At 33.7% G+C, this 19,758-nt stretch overlaps 1 protein-coding gene across 2 annotated transcripts in view; it reads right to left on the reverse strand.

The window, feature by feature from the left end:
- The window catches only part of LOC115886779, a 335,249-nt gene that overhangs the window by 98,715 nt on the left and 216,776 nt on the right, over positions 1-19,758 (reverse strand). For both annotated transcript variants that reach the window (XM_030906064.1, XM_030906063.1), the window contains exon 3: positions 447-652. In XM_030906064.1, the coding sequence (XP_030761924.1) occupies positions 447-652 (206 nt within the window). The remainder of the gene's footprint in view (positions 1-446; positions 653-19,758) is intronic.

Here is a 19,758-nt window from a genome sequence, read left to right on the forward strand (position 1 = left end):
GAATTTATAATAACTTTTACCCTCAAAATTTCATTCAAAACGCTAAAGTACTCTGAAGAAAATCATGATAAATCGAAAAAATATTAAGATTTTAACACCATCTAGATACGAAACAAAGCAGAATCGGACCTATGTTGATATGAAAAATAAATCTTATTTTTACGTGAGAAATCTTCCCACGAGAGATGGCACATGTTTTTTGAAACACCCTGTATTTTGTAACAGTATAAGCAAGCAAGTAAATATTCCTTTTTTAGGTTTTACAACCTTAACAATGAATTCTTTGCTAACTTTATCTCTATATACAAGCAGGATAATCATAGGTATTCCATCCATCTTTCTCAAAGATAACGCCTATCGATACAATCTCTAAAGACCACATTTGCATTTCCCATTATCCAACTGATGCAAGTTAACAATGAAATACGTTAACAAAAGATACTCACGTCCACGTTGACCAGCTTGACGGGAAAAGCCTTGAATGGGGGAGATTCCTTCGGGATATATCTGTAGAACTCTTCATCATTCCAATACCACTTTATGGAATACAATGCGACATTTTCCAAGTCGTATTCGCACTTGAGAGTGACTGTGTCCCCGGATTTTACTGCCTCCGGGACTTTTATTACCATTGATTTCAGCGACGAGGTCTCTGAAACAAGAAAGGAAGGCTTTTTGAATAATTTCGTCGACGTATAAGCTCGCAATCTTTTGTAATACAATCTTGGAGTATATGAAAATGATATTTGGATAGCGAGTTGTTTCGAAAAATTGTATTTATATAAGGTATTTTTTTATATAGAATGCTTCTTCAAGGACTACTTCTAGTAATACAGGGTTCTGCAATAGTACTTAAGACTGATCTGTAGCTCCTACAATAAAAACAAACTTGTGAATTTTTCTACTCATAACTTAGGATTATGTAAAGTGATCTGAAAGTAAGCCAAAAATGCAATAATAGACAGGGTGTTCCATATTTAAAAAAAATCGTACCGATCCACTCATACCTTTTTGAGCCACCCTGTAGAAGTTAAAATATTATCCTGACAAACATCCTAGTACAAACTATAGGTTTGCATTTAAACAAAATTCCTATGTTTTCTATTCTAGAAGATACAGATGCTCCGACGCGACGCGCTTATCACTACTCAGAAAAATAAATCGTGGGTGTTTGGGAAGGCTCGAAAGAAAACAATGTTTTTGCGACGTTTCGCGTCTTTATTGTCGCTTCTTCAGGCACCAAAACATATATTTATCTATGTGCCTACAAATATTCATGGCGATTCCAAACGCCAACACTAAGACACAAGAGGAACGAACAAAATTTTTTTGTCCGATGTCCACCGATGCTCGGTTTGTGTCGTGCATAATGTTAATATATGTTTTGGTGCCTGAAGAAGAAACAATAAAGTCGCAAAACGTCGCAAAAACATTGTTTCCTTTCGAGCCTTCCCAAACACCTACGATTTTTTTTCTGCGTATTAACTACTGGGAACTAACAATAATCATAACTTATTACTACTCTGATCGGTTGTATAAAGGGTTCATAAATGGCATTTAACAGGGTGCAATGTTTCTCACCTTATATTATTCTGTTTCGTTTGAGTAAATTCTCAAAATCGCCCTTTGGGCGCCTCTACAATTAGCTTAAATCTTGTTTTATTTCTAAACAGCCTCTACGCTGTCCCCGAAATGTTTTACGAAATATTTCTGGAAATATTTCGTCAAACATTTCGCAAAACATTTCTGGAAATACTTTCTGAAGTAAAATCAAATATAAGCCCGTGTTATAATAATTAGTTCCCACGTTTCCTGAAATAGAACCAAACAGACCGAGATTAACAATAAAAAACAAACAACCAATCACCGCGCGTCTGGGTCTATTTCAGAAAACGTGGGAACTAATTTTTATAACACGGGCTTATATTTATTAATTACTATTTTGTGAAATAGCACGAAGCAACCAAGGTCAAACCTTGTGGCCGCCAGTATGAATAAATATCGTTGATTTGTAATATCATTTCAGTGTAATGTATTACTGTATTACTTTTTGTTCTTTAATATCTATTATACATATTATAAACGAGTGTTCAAACATTAATTTTGTGGAATATATATCAACATAAAACGAGATGTAATTAACGAAATATTATCGTAACAACAGCTATTTTAGAAACCTCTAGGTTTACTTATTTCACTGAGATTTATGAAAAAAACTCGTTTGCCTCGGTTACAGATACCGCCACGTTTTGGAAATAGCTCAAAACAAAACGAAATTGAACGAGGCAACAGGAAACGCCAAAAAAAATCCCCCATGCCTTCCTCACGGGTAGTTTTCAGGCGCTTTTAAGAATCGAAAGTAGGTCGAGACAGATCGAAGTAGGTTAACACAACTGGAAATAAACCAAAATGCGACAAAGTTGGGCGACAAAACGCGACCTTGACCGGCTTCGAAGTGTTCTCTGCATAGTGTAGGGCGTGTTCTACATGTATTGTAAATAACACTAATTTTTACGAAGTAGTTCATAAAACGTTGAAAACTTCATAGAGAAAAAACGTACTATATAAATGGTGTGTTCTAATAAACCTGTTAGTTTTCCTTTGTATTTTTTTCTCCGGTAATAGGATTTGGAAAGTGGTGACTCGGAAAAATGTTAGTTCAAATTCGATTTGGACGGAATTATTTCGGCGCTTAAAAGGAATATAGAGGCAAAAAACTGTCTCTGCAATGGTGCGGATTGAAATACTGATTATACAGCATGTGTTCGTAGTTTAAAAGCAGCAATAAAAAGTAAAAGTAAAAATAAAATGTAAAAGAGATTAAAATATAGCATAAATTGTGGCGAGGCTATTTTGACATTACAGTCGAGGCACAAAATAGCTATTTATGTAACAAAGTTGCGAAATGAATGTGTTTTAAGCACGGGACGCAAAATTACAACGGACAAGGTGTCGATTTTACATTAAGATTCATCTCTTAAGTCCATCACAAACTGGCAGCGCTGTCGGCATCGCTTGTCACTTAAAGTTGATCACGTGCATCGGAAATTGTTTTGCGATTTTTTATTTTTATATAGAGTATCCCATTACAAAAAACACAACTTTGGTGTATAACTTTTTTGTGACACCCTGTAGAACCCTCTCTATTTTCAAAAAGTGCTCTGAATTAATCTACATATGCTCATAACATTTCATTTCAATACAAACTGTCGTTCTCCTTGAAGCCTCCGCGTCGTATGAGAGGCGCCACCCTGTACAGGGTGGGTCAAATTCGACGCTTTTAAATGGAAACACCCTTTTCTGTAGGAGATAGACAAAAACTAATATCGGTGTCTGGAGCTTAATTTTTGTCAAAAACAAGATGGTGAAAACTGCTATCTGTTACCGTTTGGGAGTTACGGGGTGTTTTTCAAAAATATGCATTTTTAACAAATCGCTATAACTTTTTTGCTATGGAAAATTTTGTATTTTTATGAAAACATTTCCAAAGCACCTTTTTACGTAGAATTTAATGGTTTAAGTATAATTTTTTTAGAATTAATAATTGTATATGTTTACTTTATTGAAAACATTGAAAAGAATTTAAAATTACCTTTCCGAAAATATAACATACTTGGTATTTTGCTCGATTCTTCTTCGAGATATAGAGTATATAAAAATTCGTCCGCTTTAAATAAGTAGGCTTTGAACGGCACCGGCTGTAATGCAAAAAAATGTAGCTGTGAGCATCAATTAAAACGAAAATAATATTTGCTGTGAGTGATGCAGAATTTTATAGCAATTTAAAATATATTTAACCAACATCAACACATTTAAACTATATCTAATAACAATAAAAATAAGTAGCAAACGAAGATATGAGATTTTGCTACAGGTGTTCGACATATCAACCGTCTTCTGTTATGGGCAGACGGTGCAGTTTTTGAACATTTCTCGCGGTATTCATTAACTCAGTGGGAGCGAAAGATACCCTCTCATAACTGCTAAGTATTTTTAATTCTTGTCTAGATTATACGGAAGAATAAGGAACCTTTATTCTTCCGCAAATATATCCATAGGATTAGATCTATGGGTACTAAGTCAGGCGGCCTCGACGACCAACGGCTGAGATTTTGGTTAGCTATCCAATTATTCTTGAAATTGGCTACAAAAATTTGCTGATAACTTCAGCGTTCAGAGGCGATGCGTCGTCTTGCTGGAAAAATATGTTTTCGAGTTCCATTAAAGGCATATCATCAATAAAGCCTACTAGTTAAAAGTGGCGAGCTTTTAAAAATTCTGTATTTTGAAGGGGATTATAACAAAATATCAAATGTGCTACGTTTTTGAAAAGGTAATTTTAAATTCTCTTCAGTTAATTAAAAATATATAGGGTGTCCCAAATAAAAAATCAATTTTTCTGTTGATAACTCTTAAATTATTAATTTTAAAAAAATTATACTTAAACCATTAAATTCTACGTAAAAAGGTGCTTTGGAAATGTCTTCATAGAAATACAAAATTTTCCATAGCAAAAAAGTTACAGGGATTTGTTAAAAATGCACATTTTTGAAAAACACCCCGTAACTCCGAAACGGTAACAGATATTGATGTGCGGATTTCACCATCATGTTTTTGATGAAAATTGAGCTCCAGACACCGATATTAGTTTTCGTCTATCTCCTATAGAAAAGGGTGTTTCCATTTAAAAGCGTCGAATTTGACCCACCCTGTACACTCTACAATCTAAAATCTAGTTTATTTTAACAGAGAAAGAAAGTATCTTAGTATCTTCTTCAGGCTGCTGCACTAATTTTGATTTTTGTTAAATGTAAATACGTTATTAACAATGCGCTTTGGTCTTCTGGGTCAATGCAAACGAAACGGTCAGCAAACAACGCGATTCATAATTAAACCTTGTCCTGGCGGAACGTACACACTACGAAACGTCGTAAATCCCGGCACTTAGAACCGCCCACAGTAATAACCTTATATTTAGCGGTAACACTCAACACGAGAGCAGCGTTTCTCAATTCGTACTCCGCCCTATTAAACTGGGGCCATTAAATTTAAAGGGAAAACATTTATTTATTATGGTAGAGGCTAAAACAAACTTCTAGCTAGGCTACGCTATAATAAAATAAAAACTTTGAATTGTAGTCATAACATTTATTTATTATTTCGGAGGCTTGGAGGTAAACTTGGAGGTAAATTATGCTAAACAAAACAATAACTCCTAAAAAGACTTAAGTAAAATTCGAGAAAAATAATTTTTTGGAATACATTTCCAGATCTGGAAACGTTCTATCCTTTTTTAATCTTTCTATAATTATTGTTAATTTTTGACAAGTTGTACAGGGTCCGGCAATAGTGCGTCGGGCATCTGTAGCTCCTAGAATACAAAACTTGAGAATTTTGTTTTAGTGCAAACCTAAAGTATGCACCAGGATGTATTTCAGGAAAATATTTTAACTTCTATAGGGTGGCTCAAAAAAGTGTGAGTGGACCTGGATGATTTTTTTTAAATGGAACACCCTGTATATTATTGCATTTTTGGCTTCCTTTCCGATCACTTTACTTAACCCTAAGATATGAATAAATACATTTTGATAGTTTCAGAGATATTAAAAAATAAATCAAAAATATATTTTTTTCAGCCCTTCTTAAAAAAATTATTAAAAATACAAGAACTGTTCTGAAATCAAAACAATATTAGGTATTTACTTTAGATGGTCTGTTCTTACTTTGCTATAAATATGGTAATCATAAATCATACAGAATGTTCAATATTCTACGCCACACTTTCTAAAATATAAAATAATTTTTCTTCGTTTTTTTAAATGGAACACCCTATATATTCATTTTTCAGTAGACGGAGAATTAAAAGACGAACATTTTTTGTATTTAGAGTATTTTAAAATTTTTAACGGTTTCGCAGATACACGCAGTTTTATTTCATATAGCGCTTTCAATGGTAAAATACGAGAGAAAAATTATTTTTAAAAACTTACTGCGGAAAATGCCATATGAAATATAAAACCGCAAATATCTGCGAAACCGTTATAAATTTTGAAATGCTCTAAATACAAAAAAATGTTCATTTTTTAATTCTAAGTCTATTGAAAAAATAATATACAAAAAACGAAGAAAAAATATTTTATATTTTTAGAAGTTTGGCGTAGAATTTTGAACATCCTGTATAATTTACGATTTTCATATTTATAGCAAAGTAAGTACAGACCATCTAAAGTAAATACCTAATATATTTTTGATTTCAGAACAGTTCTTGTATTTTTAATAATTTTTTTAAGAAGTGCTGAAAAATATATATTTTTGATTTATTTTTTAATATCTCTGAAACTATCAAAATGTATTTATTCATATCTTAGGGTTATGTAAAGTGATCGGAAAGGAAGCCAAAAATGCAATAATATACAGGGTGTTCCATTTAAAAAAAATCATCCAGGTCCACTCACACTTTTTTGAGCCACCCTATAGAAGTTAAAATATTTTCCTGAAATACATCCTGGTACATACTTTAGGTTTGCACTTAAACAAAATTCTCAAGTTGTTTATTCTAGGAGCTACAGATGCCCGACGCACTATTGCCGGATCCTGTATATCAAATTTTAGTAAATGACGTCTAGAGATGCACCTCGCTAAAATTATCATCGATCGTCGCCCTCTAGCGATTTGACGCCGTTTTTTTCGATCATACTGTAAGTAAACCTACTAATTTTTAATCAAGGAGCTAGATTTCATCGTCTAATGATTTTCATGACTTTTTCTATCCGTTTAAAAGATGCCATAATCGTATTTTTAATCTTAACTCAATTTATTTAAATGGGACAAAGGTGGCTCATGAGCTTATTTTATAGTTTAGTACTTATAGTTTGGTACCTTATATATAGTACATATAGTTAGGTACAAACATACCGAATCTCGTGTTTTTTGTTTGAAAAAATAAAAAAGTTATAAGGGCACTTTCGAAAAACATCCAGTATAACTGCCGTTTATAGATTTCGTAAAAAATTAAATTTTAATGCATAGATAAAGGAAACAAGTTTAGATTGGAATGCTTGGCTAGCTGCGAAAACTTATATATTTTTTGGAGCGCATACGTTGTAGGGCGCTTGCTAAGAACAACCGCTAACAAGAACGGAAATAATTTTCTCTTGTCAAACTCAAAATCTTCAAAAATTATAAAATGTCTTAAAATTTAAACCGCCCTTATTAAAAAAATACCGAAAAGTGTTTAAAGGATCCATGTTCAAAGTAATTATTGCAATCCTGTGAGTTCAATTTAAATTTTATTTGTATGTAGAATGTAGAATGTTTAGGAGGGGAGTTAGTCACCGCGACCTTAAAGATCTATTGTGTGTTCCCCTTTCTTGAGCTATAACCAGTTATAACTCATCATACAGTCTCAAGGCTTTAGCAAAAGCCAGTATCTGAGACGGCTCCATAGAGGCCAGCTCTCCATCCTTGACATCAGCCGTACCAAAGTTCATGGCACGAATGGTCGTCGTCTCGGCGCACTCAGTGATGAGGTGTTCTGGTGTTTAAATTTTATTTACTCAAACCCGTGGTAATTGTGAAAAAGTGGCATTAAAAACTTAAGAAGCTGTGTGAACTGTGAACTGCAAAAACCATCGTGGATCGTGACATAACGTCGGTTTCCAATGTATTCAGTTATTTCATACATGTCCTTATACTCGTATAAAACAAAGTTTCTTATATTGCAACACACTGGATTTATTTAAAAAATGAAAAGAAAATAATAATAAATTTGAATAAACAATATTTGGCGACATAATTCCGGAAAAACCTGAACTGCTCGAAAATTATCAAAAGCTTTGGAGAGCGACAGTTGTTAAAATAGCGCCAAATAGTATTTACATTGTCCTTATGGGCACTTTCCAATCTAAACTTGTTTCTTTTATCTATGATTTTATTTTTTTTTAAGTTTTGTTAGACTAGCAACCAGTCTATACAGTAATTTTAGAGCTTGTAAGTGTATTTTTTTTCAAACGTCACAAAAGTATTCAATTTTGCGACGTCTTTGACTATCAAAGTTATTTTAACGTCTAGGTATAATAGTAAAACACTTTTACGCCTATACGCAAAAGTACGAAAATATATTATTAAACTGACATAAAGTGTCAAATTCAAGGAGTGTAAAGCGGTCCTCACACGATCAATAATATCGTCAATATTTTGGATTATTGACAATATTATTGAGCGTTTGAGCGTACATATTGAAGTACTTTCAATATATTGATGGATTTTCGCGACCCTGAAAATACTCGACAATATTAAAGGCGGAGCTAGTCGTATTGACAGTATATTGATCGTTAGGTCGCATGATTGACAAGATTTGACTAGTTTATTGATAACCATGGCGGAAGACGGAACATCGCCGTCGTTGTTTTCACCAGTTTTAGACCGCAATCATCGGGCTCCTGTTTCTTAACGTACTCTAGAAGATTTAATTGGCCAAACCTTTTTCTTTTTCATATCCATTTTTTTATCCAACGCCTTTTTATAATATTTTTCCTCGATTTTTTCTCACTTACATATGCCAAAATGATGGCAATACACGCTTTTTTTATCTTTTATTTTTTGTTGGTATAATTCACTCTTAATATCTGCACAAAACTTAATATTGATATATGTATTGACCGTGTCAGGCCACCTTTCAAATATTGTTAAAACATTGACAATAAAAAATATTGGCAATATTATTGATCGTGTGAGGGCCGCTTAAGTAACCATATATAGGTTCTCTATATATAATAATTTCTTACAAAATATTACTTTTAAATCTTTTTATATTATTTGCAATGATAGAAATTAAAAAAAAATACTTATGACGTTTGAAAAAAAATCCATGTTCTCTACGGAATAAAAATTTCCTCACAAAAGTATTAATTTCTGCAACGTGTTTGACAATATAAAAAAGTCATTTTAACGCCTAGGCATTAAAGGCATAGATAAATGAAACAAGTTTAGATTGAAAAGTGCCCATAACGACAATGTAAACACTATTTGGCGCTATTCTTCCAACGGTCGTGACCCAAAGCTTTTGAAAATTTCGGAGCTGTCCGGTTTTTTCCGGAATTATATCGCCAAATACTATTTATTCAAATTTATTATTATTTTTTTTTAATTTTATAAATAAAATACAGTGTGTTGCATACAAGAAACTTTATTTTATATAAAGACATGTATGAAATACCTATGAAACATTGGAAACCGACGCTATGCCACGATCCACGATGGTTTTTGCAGTTCACAGTTCTCAGCTCAAGTTTTTAATGCCACTTTTTCACAATTATCAGGGGTTTAATAAGGGTAAATAAAACTTAAATTCACAAGAAAGCAATAATCACTTTGAAAATGGACGTTTTAAACACTTTTCGGAAGTTTTTCAATGAGAGCGGTTTAGATTTTGAAAGATTTTATAATTTTTGAAGATTCTGACTTTGACAAGAGATATGGACAAGAGAATTTTTTTTCTGTTTTTGTTTGCGGTTGTCCTTAGCAACCGCTATAGTATAAGGATAGTTCGATTCCTATCTTTCTGTACTGTCAGTTTTTTTCCAGGGGAGTGACAGTAAACCGGAAAATTGGAAACAGTTCTGGCGCGGTCCTACCCAGGCAGAAAGCATGGCCTTCTAGACTGTCCTAGATAAAAATCTGAATATTTCTATATGATTTCTGTCAATTTCTGTTACGGAACATTTTTATGCACGTCGGCGTCCTTTTCTTTTTTTCTGTGTGTCAGCCATGTGTCAACTCCCGAGGCCTCTAGCAATGTCGAGCGCCATTTTAATTTTTGCCGTTTAGATTTGATTGGAAGTTTGTTTATAATATTTCGGCTGAAATTTATAAGTACAAAGATGTTTTTTGATATAAAGTTCCTTGTTAACACTTTAATAAAGTATATATGATATTAATTACATAAAGAAAATGATAAACTGATGTTTCTGCGTGTAGTAGGTATGGGCAAAGGTATGGGCCATATTATATGTAAAAATAGGTAATATATTAACTGGTTTTATATTTTTTTAGCTTTAGATCCAAGGATCTTGGGATATTCTTTGCTAAGGATTTTTCTGTACCTCTACTTTAATGACTGATCGGTGATTTTGAGCTATTGAAAGCAAGTTACACAAGGTAAATTATGATTATTGAAATATTATTAGCCTACATTAATTATCTACAAGATGAACAGAAATGCGTAATTACATATCACATAGGCACCTATTATGTATTTTCATAGCAATAATGCTATGTATGTAGATTATTTTTCTTGTAGATTATTTTTAAAATACAAATGAGGTATTAGATGTATATGTATCATATTTTTTATTCATTTTATTTTCATTCAAGTCCTGTTTGATTTAATTCACAAAAGTCTTATGTACCTATATTTATATTTTTTTACATATTTTTTTTTTGATTCCAGGTTTTGCGTGGGTTCCTGTTGTCTTTTTCCTGCTTCCAGTTAGTTAGTTTTACGCCTGTGAAGCTGTGAAACCATTTATTTATCTTCAAGTTTCTGTAAGTCAGTGCACTCTGTTACTTTACTAATTCACTTTAACACAGCATCTCTGATGTTATTTAAATATTTTGATATTGATAGAGTAGTATGTGTTTATAGCTATTGTTCTAAATTCCAAATAAATATTTTTGAGTAATTTTATTGTATTATTTACTACTAGAAAGAGTAAAAAGTATATTAACCCTCATTTAAACCTCCTGAACAGCCCGCCATTAAAAACCGGAAACGGAAATAAATTTCATAAAATTGAAATTGTCATGTCTATGTCATGTCAAATGTCCCAGCCGCCATATCTGAAAATTAGTTACCCAGGCAGCCACGCTGTTTCCATAATTTAACATTGACTTGACACTTCTTCTTGTATTTATTATTTTATGGTTTTTTCATGTCATATAGGGACCGAGTTGAAGTTAGGTTAGGTTAGGTTAGGTTAAACTTGGGTTAAACTAATAGTAATTCAGATTTTTAATCAAAATTATTACTGATTTCTGTTTATTTTTCGGCTTTGGCAAACAGATCCCCATTAAACCCACAAAATAAACACGGTTTTAATGATGATTTAACCAGACTTTGTTAAAAATGTGACCGTTGCCGCGAGCCGATACGGTCGGAAAATTGAAAATTACAAATTCAACCGCGAGCGTGATTATTTCGATACGCGCCATATTTAATCCGGTTAATTACACCATGTTAATGTTATTTATCGACAGAAAACGACCCGGCATTGCGTTCCAGGGCCGTACATGTTTATAATTTGGATGTGAGCGCGGTGTCCAAACAAACAAACGATTCGCCGATAAAATACGGCTTGACGGGTAGCTTTTCCGACAATTGTCGCGTTTAATCGTTTTTGGTCAAAGTTTCAATTCGGGAAACATGTTAATATTAAGCGAAATCTATCAATTAATGCCGATGATGAGCGTAGGCTGTTATATAAATAACAATTTCGAAAAAACGATATTTAACACATTTAAACACACACTAAACCAATGAACAACACTGGACAACAAACAAAAAATGTAAAATACAAAATACCATGTGAATGTGATAAATTTTATATTGGTAAAACATCTAGACCCTTAAAATGTTCGAATTAAAGAACATAAAGATTATTTAAGAAAGGGCGACTTTCACAAATCTAAGGTTTGTCACCATTCATGGGACACAGGGCACAGAATACATTTTAACAACGCAAAAATTATAATGAATTTTAATATATAAAAATAAACATAATATGCCTAAAAATTAAAAATAACCATACAGAAAGTTTGGTGCTTTTTGGTTTTACCTTATTAAGCAATTGTTATCAGGTAGCAATTGTTAATTTTGAGGTTTAACTTGTTATTATGTCATTCTAACAGAACGTCAACGGTTTTTGTAGACGTATCTGTTTAAAAAAAAACTAAAGTGTGCTTGAATAGTTGCATTTCGATATTTAAATAGTTTTTTCTTTGTTTTTTGTGTGAACACAAATTTAATAAAGGTATAATGTGGATAATGTTCTGATTATTACAGTGTGCATGGATGACTGTTTTTGTATGTTGTTATTTTTAATAAAGTGTATTTAATGAGTTTTTCAATATTTCTTTTTCCCTCCGAGGAATGTGTTCTAATCTTTATACAAAGACTCTTTATATATAAATTTTCATAAATTATATCTACAATAATTATTACCTTATAACTTTTTGCTAAAGACTTTGTAGTTAATATAGTTTAATAGCATATAAAAGAACTATTTAAATAAGATGTTTGAAAATATATAGCTGTTTTTGCACACATCAATTCAATTTGTGAATAACTGTACTGAAATAAAAACAAATTAAGAGAAATGGGGTGATCTATCAACTGTAACATGAAACGCATCATCCTATTTCCAAGTCTTTTATTAATTTCACTTATTAAACAACTATAATTATTCAATAATCTTGATAATTCTAGGAACTCTCAGATATCGTCAAAACATGAAAAGAAAAATTCACTTCCTATAGTTCTTACGTCCCTTTAACTGAACAGAAACAGGGGAGTTAATATTCTGACTGAGAGAGTTTATAAAATACCTTTAAGTAAAATCTCTTCGGATCTGAGGTAAAATACCTTTATTCTTATTAAATAATTTCAATAATCTATGTTTTTATTCACGATTTATGACAACCACCTAATAACCTAACTTTAACGTCAACTTGACAATCCTGAAGAATGTTGTTGTTAACCAAAGAGTAAATAAATTCTGAATACGCTAACGCCAACTTATTTTTCATTAAAAAAAAATTACCAAATTTTGTAACTAGGTCGGCCATATTGAGGAACTTTTAAAACAATTGTACTATATTTGCCGAATATTTTCATTTAAATGATAAGCTACAGTGTCAGAAAGGAAGTCCGTGTCATACGAGATTATTTTTTGAATTGATTTAATGTACAGGGTGTCCTAATGTACAAGGTCATATTCTTCCTTAATTTTGTTGTGGATGATGAAAGATACGAACAAGTTTTCGTACGAATTGGCATTTAGTGTAATCGCTGCCTAAGAAATAAGTAAGTTTTTAATATCTTTCTTTGTAAAATTTGCACAGCATTTTGAAATTTTTACCAGGACTGTCCCCTGTGGCTCGAATTAACAATTTAAAAGGATACACGCTCAAAAAACCGTCCCTTCACATTAGGGATTGGATATCAAAGAAAACGCGAGCAGCCCTAACTAGCGTGGGAAACTGTAAAGTGGGCTCTCCTTTAAACTTGCGCCAACTCCCGTAGCGTGCAGTTTTAAATAGATGCGCCCAAATTGAATATTGCCTCCCACGGTCTCGGTAAGGAGAATTGGGTTAATTGATCAGTTAGTTTTAACTTGGCCAACTACAGCAGAAACAGAGTTTGTTGAAGAAGTTTGTTATAGAAGCACTTTTATATAACCCTGATACTCTAAAATAGATGACTTACGATCGAATAAAGAACGTCGTCGTGGTAGCTTTTTAAATGACAGTCCATGATAATTTCTCCTTCGAGCTGAAGAATTATAGTTAGAATTTAATAGATTGTAGATTGTACGAGAGGGAGGAAACTAATCAACGCGATTTTATAGATTTCTTGTGTCCACCTTGCAGTCTCGGGGCTTTAAAAAAAAGTATCTGAGACTGTTTTGCAGAGGTTAGTGCTCTATCTCCGATATCGTGTGTACCAAACTTTATGGCACGAATGGTCGTACTTAGTGATTAGATGTTCTGGTATTTCCCCATTTTCTCACAGAATCTGTATTCGCGCTTGTTTTTTAGCTTTAAACTACTGATATGTTCATTTGAGGAGTTAAAAACTTCGTGACAATGCGAAGATTGTTCTTACTCTAATCAAGAACAATTTTTAACCAGTACCAGTACATTACGTTATGATCTGTTTTTTTCTATTGCCATTTATTAAAAATTGTCAATTTTTTCGCAACATTTTGTATATGAGTATTTCTTGTATATGTTACAGTAAAAGCTGGAAATCAGTGATTGTTAACAATTACTAGTAAAAATTCACATTCACTGATTTGCTAAGTCTAAGTCAGTAAAAGTTCAACAGCTATTTTTGAAAGCAACTTTTACTAGTGAATGCTAGCATTCCTTGGACGATAGCAGTGAGTTTGAAGGATTTTCTTAGCGCGGTTGTTACATGTTGTAAGATATAAGGATAAGTTGAATAATAGGCAATATAAGGGTAACATTAAATTAGGCTAAACTTTGGCAATGTCGACAGACATCTGGCGTAAATTCGCTTTGTTTTTTGTGGTTATGTGTAATTGTTTTGTTATCGTTATAAAACGTGCTGTATTTCTACCTACGGAAGAAATTTTCTGTGAAAAATAGACACTCGCAAAAATGTAATAGTGCTTGTTTTTCATTTTTGGAATATAATGAAGTCATAGCAAAATTTAAGCATGCAGGAGAAAAAGATATTAAAGAACTATGAACGTATTTTGTACACTTTAAAATGTTAACTATGTTTTCCCTTTCAATATTTAGAAGGTTATATGTCGTCATTTTCTATAATTTTTAATAAATATACTAAAGAAGTAAATTGTAATTTTAAGATATGTGGATCAGCTTGAATATTGAGGTGATTCAATATTCTTAACAGTTTTATTTCTTCTAACTTCCACCAACATTCTTTCTCACCACACTCGCTCTGTACAATAGAATAACTTTTACTGTCAAACTTTAGTAAATGTTACTTTCATTTGTTCAATGTTACATTCCCTAGTGAATGTTAACAATCACTGAATTTCCGACTTTCACTGTAACATACAGGTCGTTAACTGGACAGTTACTTATAGGGGAACAGAATGGCAACACTGCCTAATGAGAACGTATGCACTTATAGGATTAGGTCTATCGACGAGCGGGCCGAGGTTGCCATATTTCAACCATAAAGCTCTTGCCGCGAGTAATAAACAAATTAACAACCTGTATATGTTATATGTGGCAACCACTTTTAAGACGCACTAATGCTGATGTCCTCACGTGGACAACCTTACTCTTAACTGTATCCAAATCCGTCACGTGCGAAAGCCTTACCATTATTTAGTATATATAAGTTCAGTAGTTTAGGATATTCATTAATTCACATTTAATAAGAGAAAACATTGTATAAAAGTTTAAAATTAAAAACAATGTGTAAGTCCAAAAAGACATTTTATTTCATAATTCATCATTGTCTAGCGCCTTTAAACAAGCTACGGCATCCTGTTCAACCAAGATAAAACAGTATATTGTGAGTATATGCCTCTCGTCCGCTACCTTTGTATGTTTAAATTTAATTTTAAACTTTAATCCTATTATTAAATCCGTATCCCCCCAAGCCTCGACGCCACAGTCTACTCCAGAAGATCTAAGCCAGTGGCTGCAGGTTTTTAATGAATATTTAGATGAACGTTTCCTATGCGAAACACGGCGACGATGCCCGAACTTCTAACACAAAAATAAATAAAATTTCTTCTTTCCATTCTCTCACACAGTTGAAAGTTTAAATGAAACCGAAACTATAATGCATTCATGGTTGGAATAATTTATCTCTTGAAAAAGTAAGGAAAAAATCTGTGAAGTTAGACGTTTTTATTTAGAAGTAAGGTGATATGTCTAACCATGTTGAATGTAAGAAAATATTCTCTGGTTTGAGAAAAAGATACACATTCATCAAAATATTAAGCTGCGTCCACATTGCTCGCCAGCAGGTTGGCCGAACACGTGAAACACGAAAAACATGGCAAACAGTCCGAGCGAGATGTTCGAGGCGCTCGCGACGCTCGCTGTATTCGACGTGCTCACAATCTCATAAAAAGCCTGTTTCGATTGTTCGGCTCTGTCACGGTACATCAAAAGCCGGCATTCCACGACGCGGGACTTGGCGAATTTTGGCTTGGCAAGTGAGTTCGCCAAGTGGCGAGTCAGCGAGCGTGGTTCTTTCCCAAGGCGCGGCGCGTGGCGAGAGCAAATTTACGCGCGACCGTCGACTGGACTTGTCAAGTTGCATAGTAGTGAAAACAGTGCAGTGTATATTTGTTTGTGGCAGTGTGTAGTCAACATCGTAAAGGGAAGAACAAATAATGAGATTGCAACAAAAACAGCGTATTGCTATATAAGTTTTATTTTAATGAGTTTTGAACATAATTTAAATAAAAACCAAGAAAAAAGAAAAAGACGATGGTGGAAAAATTCCGTGTAAAAATCTGTTCATGTCATCAATTCATATGCAAACCAGTCCGGTTTAAAAATGTCGTCAGTCCCTGTATGCCGGTTCCAGTGGTTGCTTTTACTTTTTGCCACAGTTTTCTAAAAGTTGCCATCAATGCTTCTTTCTTCTTTTTAAGTTCCGCCACCGTGCCTTTGACACTTAAATTAGTTTCAATTCTTTTCCAACTATCAACTATCATGAACAATATTTCTATTTTTGTGGTTTGGGTTCTTTGGATTCCAAATTGCTGGTTCTCCTTCGTAAAGTTCCAAAAATTCTATAACCAGTTCATTTGATCACTCCATTCTTCAAAAAATAAATAAATGAGAAACTTAATTTTCAAAAAATATACCTATCTCAACGATTATTCTGCGACGATATGAAGAACGCTACTGAGACTGCAAAACATTTTTGTTTAATACAAGCCTACGTGAGAATGATAGGAAATGATTCAACAAGTTCAGACAAGTCGAGCCTGCGATGCTCGTTCATCCTTTGACTTGTACCACATTTACCGCTCTCATTCCCACGACGCGTGGCTCGCCAAATCGGGCGCCAAACTCGCCAAGTCCGGCTAAAGAGACGCTTCGGAGCCATGCGAGCATACTTCAAGGCGCCGGCGCTGCGTCTGTTCGAAGTGCTCGAGCTGTTTGCGTTGTTTGTTAAGTTTATAGTTTGGTTTCATTCATAGGATTCGGTATTTACTGCAGTATGATGATACTACCATTATTTTTCTTATTATATTTTGTTCAGAATTACAAATATTTGTGTTTTGTTCTTGGATTAATAATATTAAATATACCGTTAATAAAACTTAACTCTATATTTTTATATTGCCTACTTATCTTAATCTTTGAGAACTTTATTTATATTTTGGCATACGCCTGGTATGATTTTTAAAATGCTTTACTTGGAAACTTTGAATAAATAACCCAAACTGGTATATGTGAGTCTCTAGTTGCAAAGAATCTTAATGTTATGGCCAATCATTATCTCTTTCTTTAACTGGAATACACTTAAAAGTTGTATTTTTCCTTTCTATACGCGGACCAACTAAGTTAATACGTTTTTCAAAATCAGTAGCGGACATGCGATAAAAAATATAAAAAAAAACATTCTGTCTGTTTGTAAATCGCGTAGATGTTTACTTTCACTGTGCTGCTTCCGTACTTTTGAAAGTATTAGCCATCCAACACCGCCTTTTTTCTCTTTGTCTCCTTCGTTTTGCAATAATGATCGCACTAGCAGCCCCTATTAAAAATACTTCGGTAGCATCCCTGTCCAAACACGCCGTTGCTTGCGAGCTGAAAGATCTTGAGAAACACGACAAACAGGAAGCGCAAGCAACGCAAGCACAACCAAAAACAAGAGCGCGAGCAGGATCACGAGCAATGTAGACGCATCTTTAGAGCACATAGATAAAGAATCATTGATATGTATTATTTCTTCAGTCACATGTGCTACTTGAAAAATATCTTAGGGTACGTCCATAGTGCACCGACTTACGTAGTAGTTCTATGCCCACGAATCTTGGGACACCCTGTATATATTTTTCTACTATTTTCAGTTGCCATTAACAGTTTATAATCATCTGCTGATGATGCTAACATGGTTAGCGAAACGCGCGTCCAGTGTAAAAGTAAAAGTGTTTTGGTGTATTGTGGTGATTTAGTGTTTTTATTTTGCTATTTCCAGTATTGTGATATTTATTAGAATGTCTCTTCTGTCTATCAGTTCGTTTTTCATAACATTATTTTTTGTTAAATTCATATTGAGACCTGCTTTATTGCTGGCTGTTCCGTGCTGGCAACTGTTACTTTTGGGTCGGCATTTACATGTGCGGAAGTAAATCGCATAGGGATCTTATTAAGTCGGAGTGAGAGAAATGCGACCGATCGACGCGACGCGCGACGGTGTGCTGTTGCGGTGTTGCCGATACGCCTTTCAAGTAAAGTAAAATCTCGATCGCAAACCGCTTATTTTTAAAAAAACTTTTTTTTTCAAGAGATAACTAGATAAAATCATTAGGTTTGTAATGTTTCTGAGCATCTGAAATGGAATTATAAGGATATCGTTAGGGTGTCATTTTTTTTATAACGAGAAAACGTTAGTAATCGCGATAATTTAAAAACTCAAAATCTCATTGCTCTGTTGCCCCTTTACTTTTTAGTTGTCGCTGTTAACTGAGTTTACAATTCTTCTCCATTGCGTTCTATTGTGCTTTGCTTCTTTTCACTCACTCTGCATGTTTATCCCCTTTAAGTTTTCATGGAAAATATCTTTGTACCTTTTGAGTTGTCCACCCAGTTTCCTCTTACCGTCTACAAGCTCACCGTAAAGCAGCGATTTTGGTAAGCGGTTTTCTTGCATTCTGCATACGTGACCAGTCCATCTTAAGCAGGATTTTGTAATCATGACTTCAACGCTCTTGCAGCTAGTTTTTTAAGGACCGATACGTTTGAGACATGATGGAACCATTTGATTCTTAAGAGTTGTCTAAGGTGTCTTTGTTGCAACTTATTTAAAGCGTTAATGTATCGGCGGTAAGGCATGCGGCACCCATGTTTGGCTTCCATTTAGCATGGTGGGGATTATTATTGCTCGGTTGCTCACACTGAAAATGTTGTCGTTGTGCTCAAGTCATGTAGAAAACTCTGTCTTTCAATTTCCACAATGCTCTTAAGGTGCTGCTAATCCTGTGCTGAATTTCAGAGTCGACATTGGCCTTTTCCGAAATCAAACTGCCGAGGTAATTGAATTCCGCTACATATTCCAATAGTTCTTCTCCGATTTTTATAGTATTGTTGGTGATCTTCCGGGGGAGTGTACAAGATTTTAGTTTTATCGATATTCAACTTAAGGCCCAACGCCTCGTATGCCCAAGGTATATGTGTTCAACATTTCTTGTAACTGCTTTAATGTTGTTGCAACTAGAGCGCAGTCTTCAGCTTATTGAAGTTCTCTGATGAATTTTGTACCTGTTTTTGCCTTGATTTTTTTATGTTGAACAGACCGCAATCGCATCTGTATCTAATGCCCAATCCTCTTTCCTGTTTATTATTTCCTCTTCCCTATTATAAACCAGATATTATAAAGAGGTACGATTTAAGAACTGGTACGGTATTATGCGACTTTCCCCTAATATATTTTAGAAAATATAAATAAAACTTGTTTATGAAGTTTTGTTAATGGCATCAGCTTAAAGTTGAAGTTAATATAACCGGCTTAAAGTTGAGCGATCGGCAATAAAAATTTAAATCCGGGACGCTCTATATTTTCAAAACGGCCTTTAGCCAGCTCTCTGTACACTCTAAAAAACTCTCGCTCTGGAATTTTATTGGCCGTATCAGGGTTTTATGAATAAAGTTATCCACATTGTATTGTCTAGTTTTACTGTCGTTCTTCTTTATTTAGTTTATGATGTAATAAAGCCCCGCTTCGTGCATAAACGTATATAGAACGTCACCGACGATATACAGCGATATGTACTGGGTGATCCGATTTTA

The sequence above is a fragment of the Sitophilus oryzae genome, unplaced genomic scaffold, assembly GCF_002938485.1.
Source record: "Sitophilus oryzae breed Bouriz unplaced genomic scaffold, Soryzae_2.0 scaffold_496_pilon_pilon, whole genome shotgun sequence".
Classification (NCBI taxonomy): Eukaryota; Metazoa; Arthropoda; class Insecta; order Coleoptera; family Curculionidae; genus Sitophilus; species Sitophilus oryzae.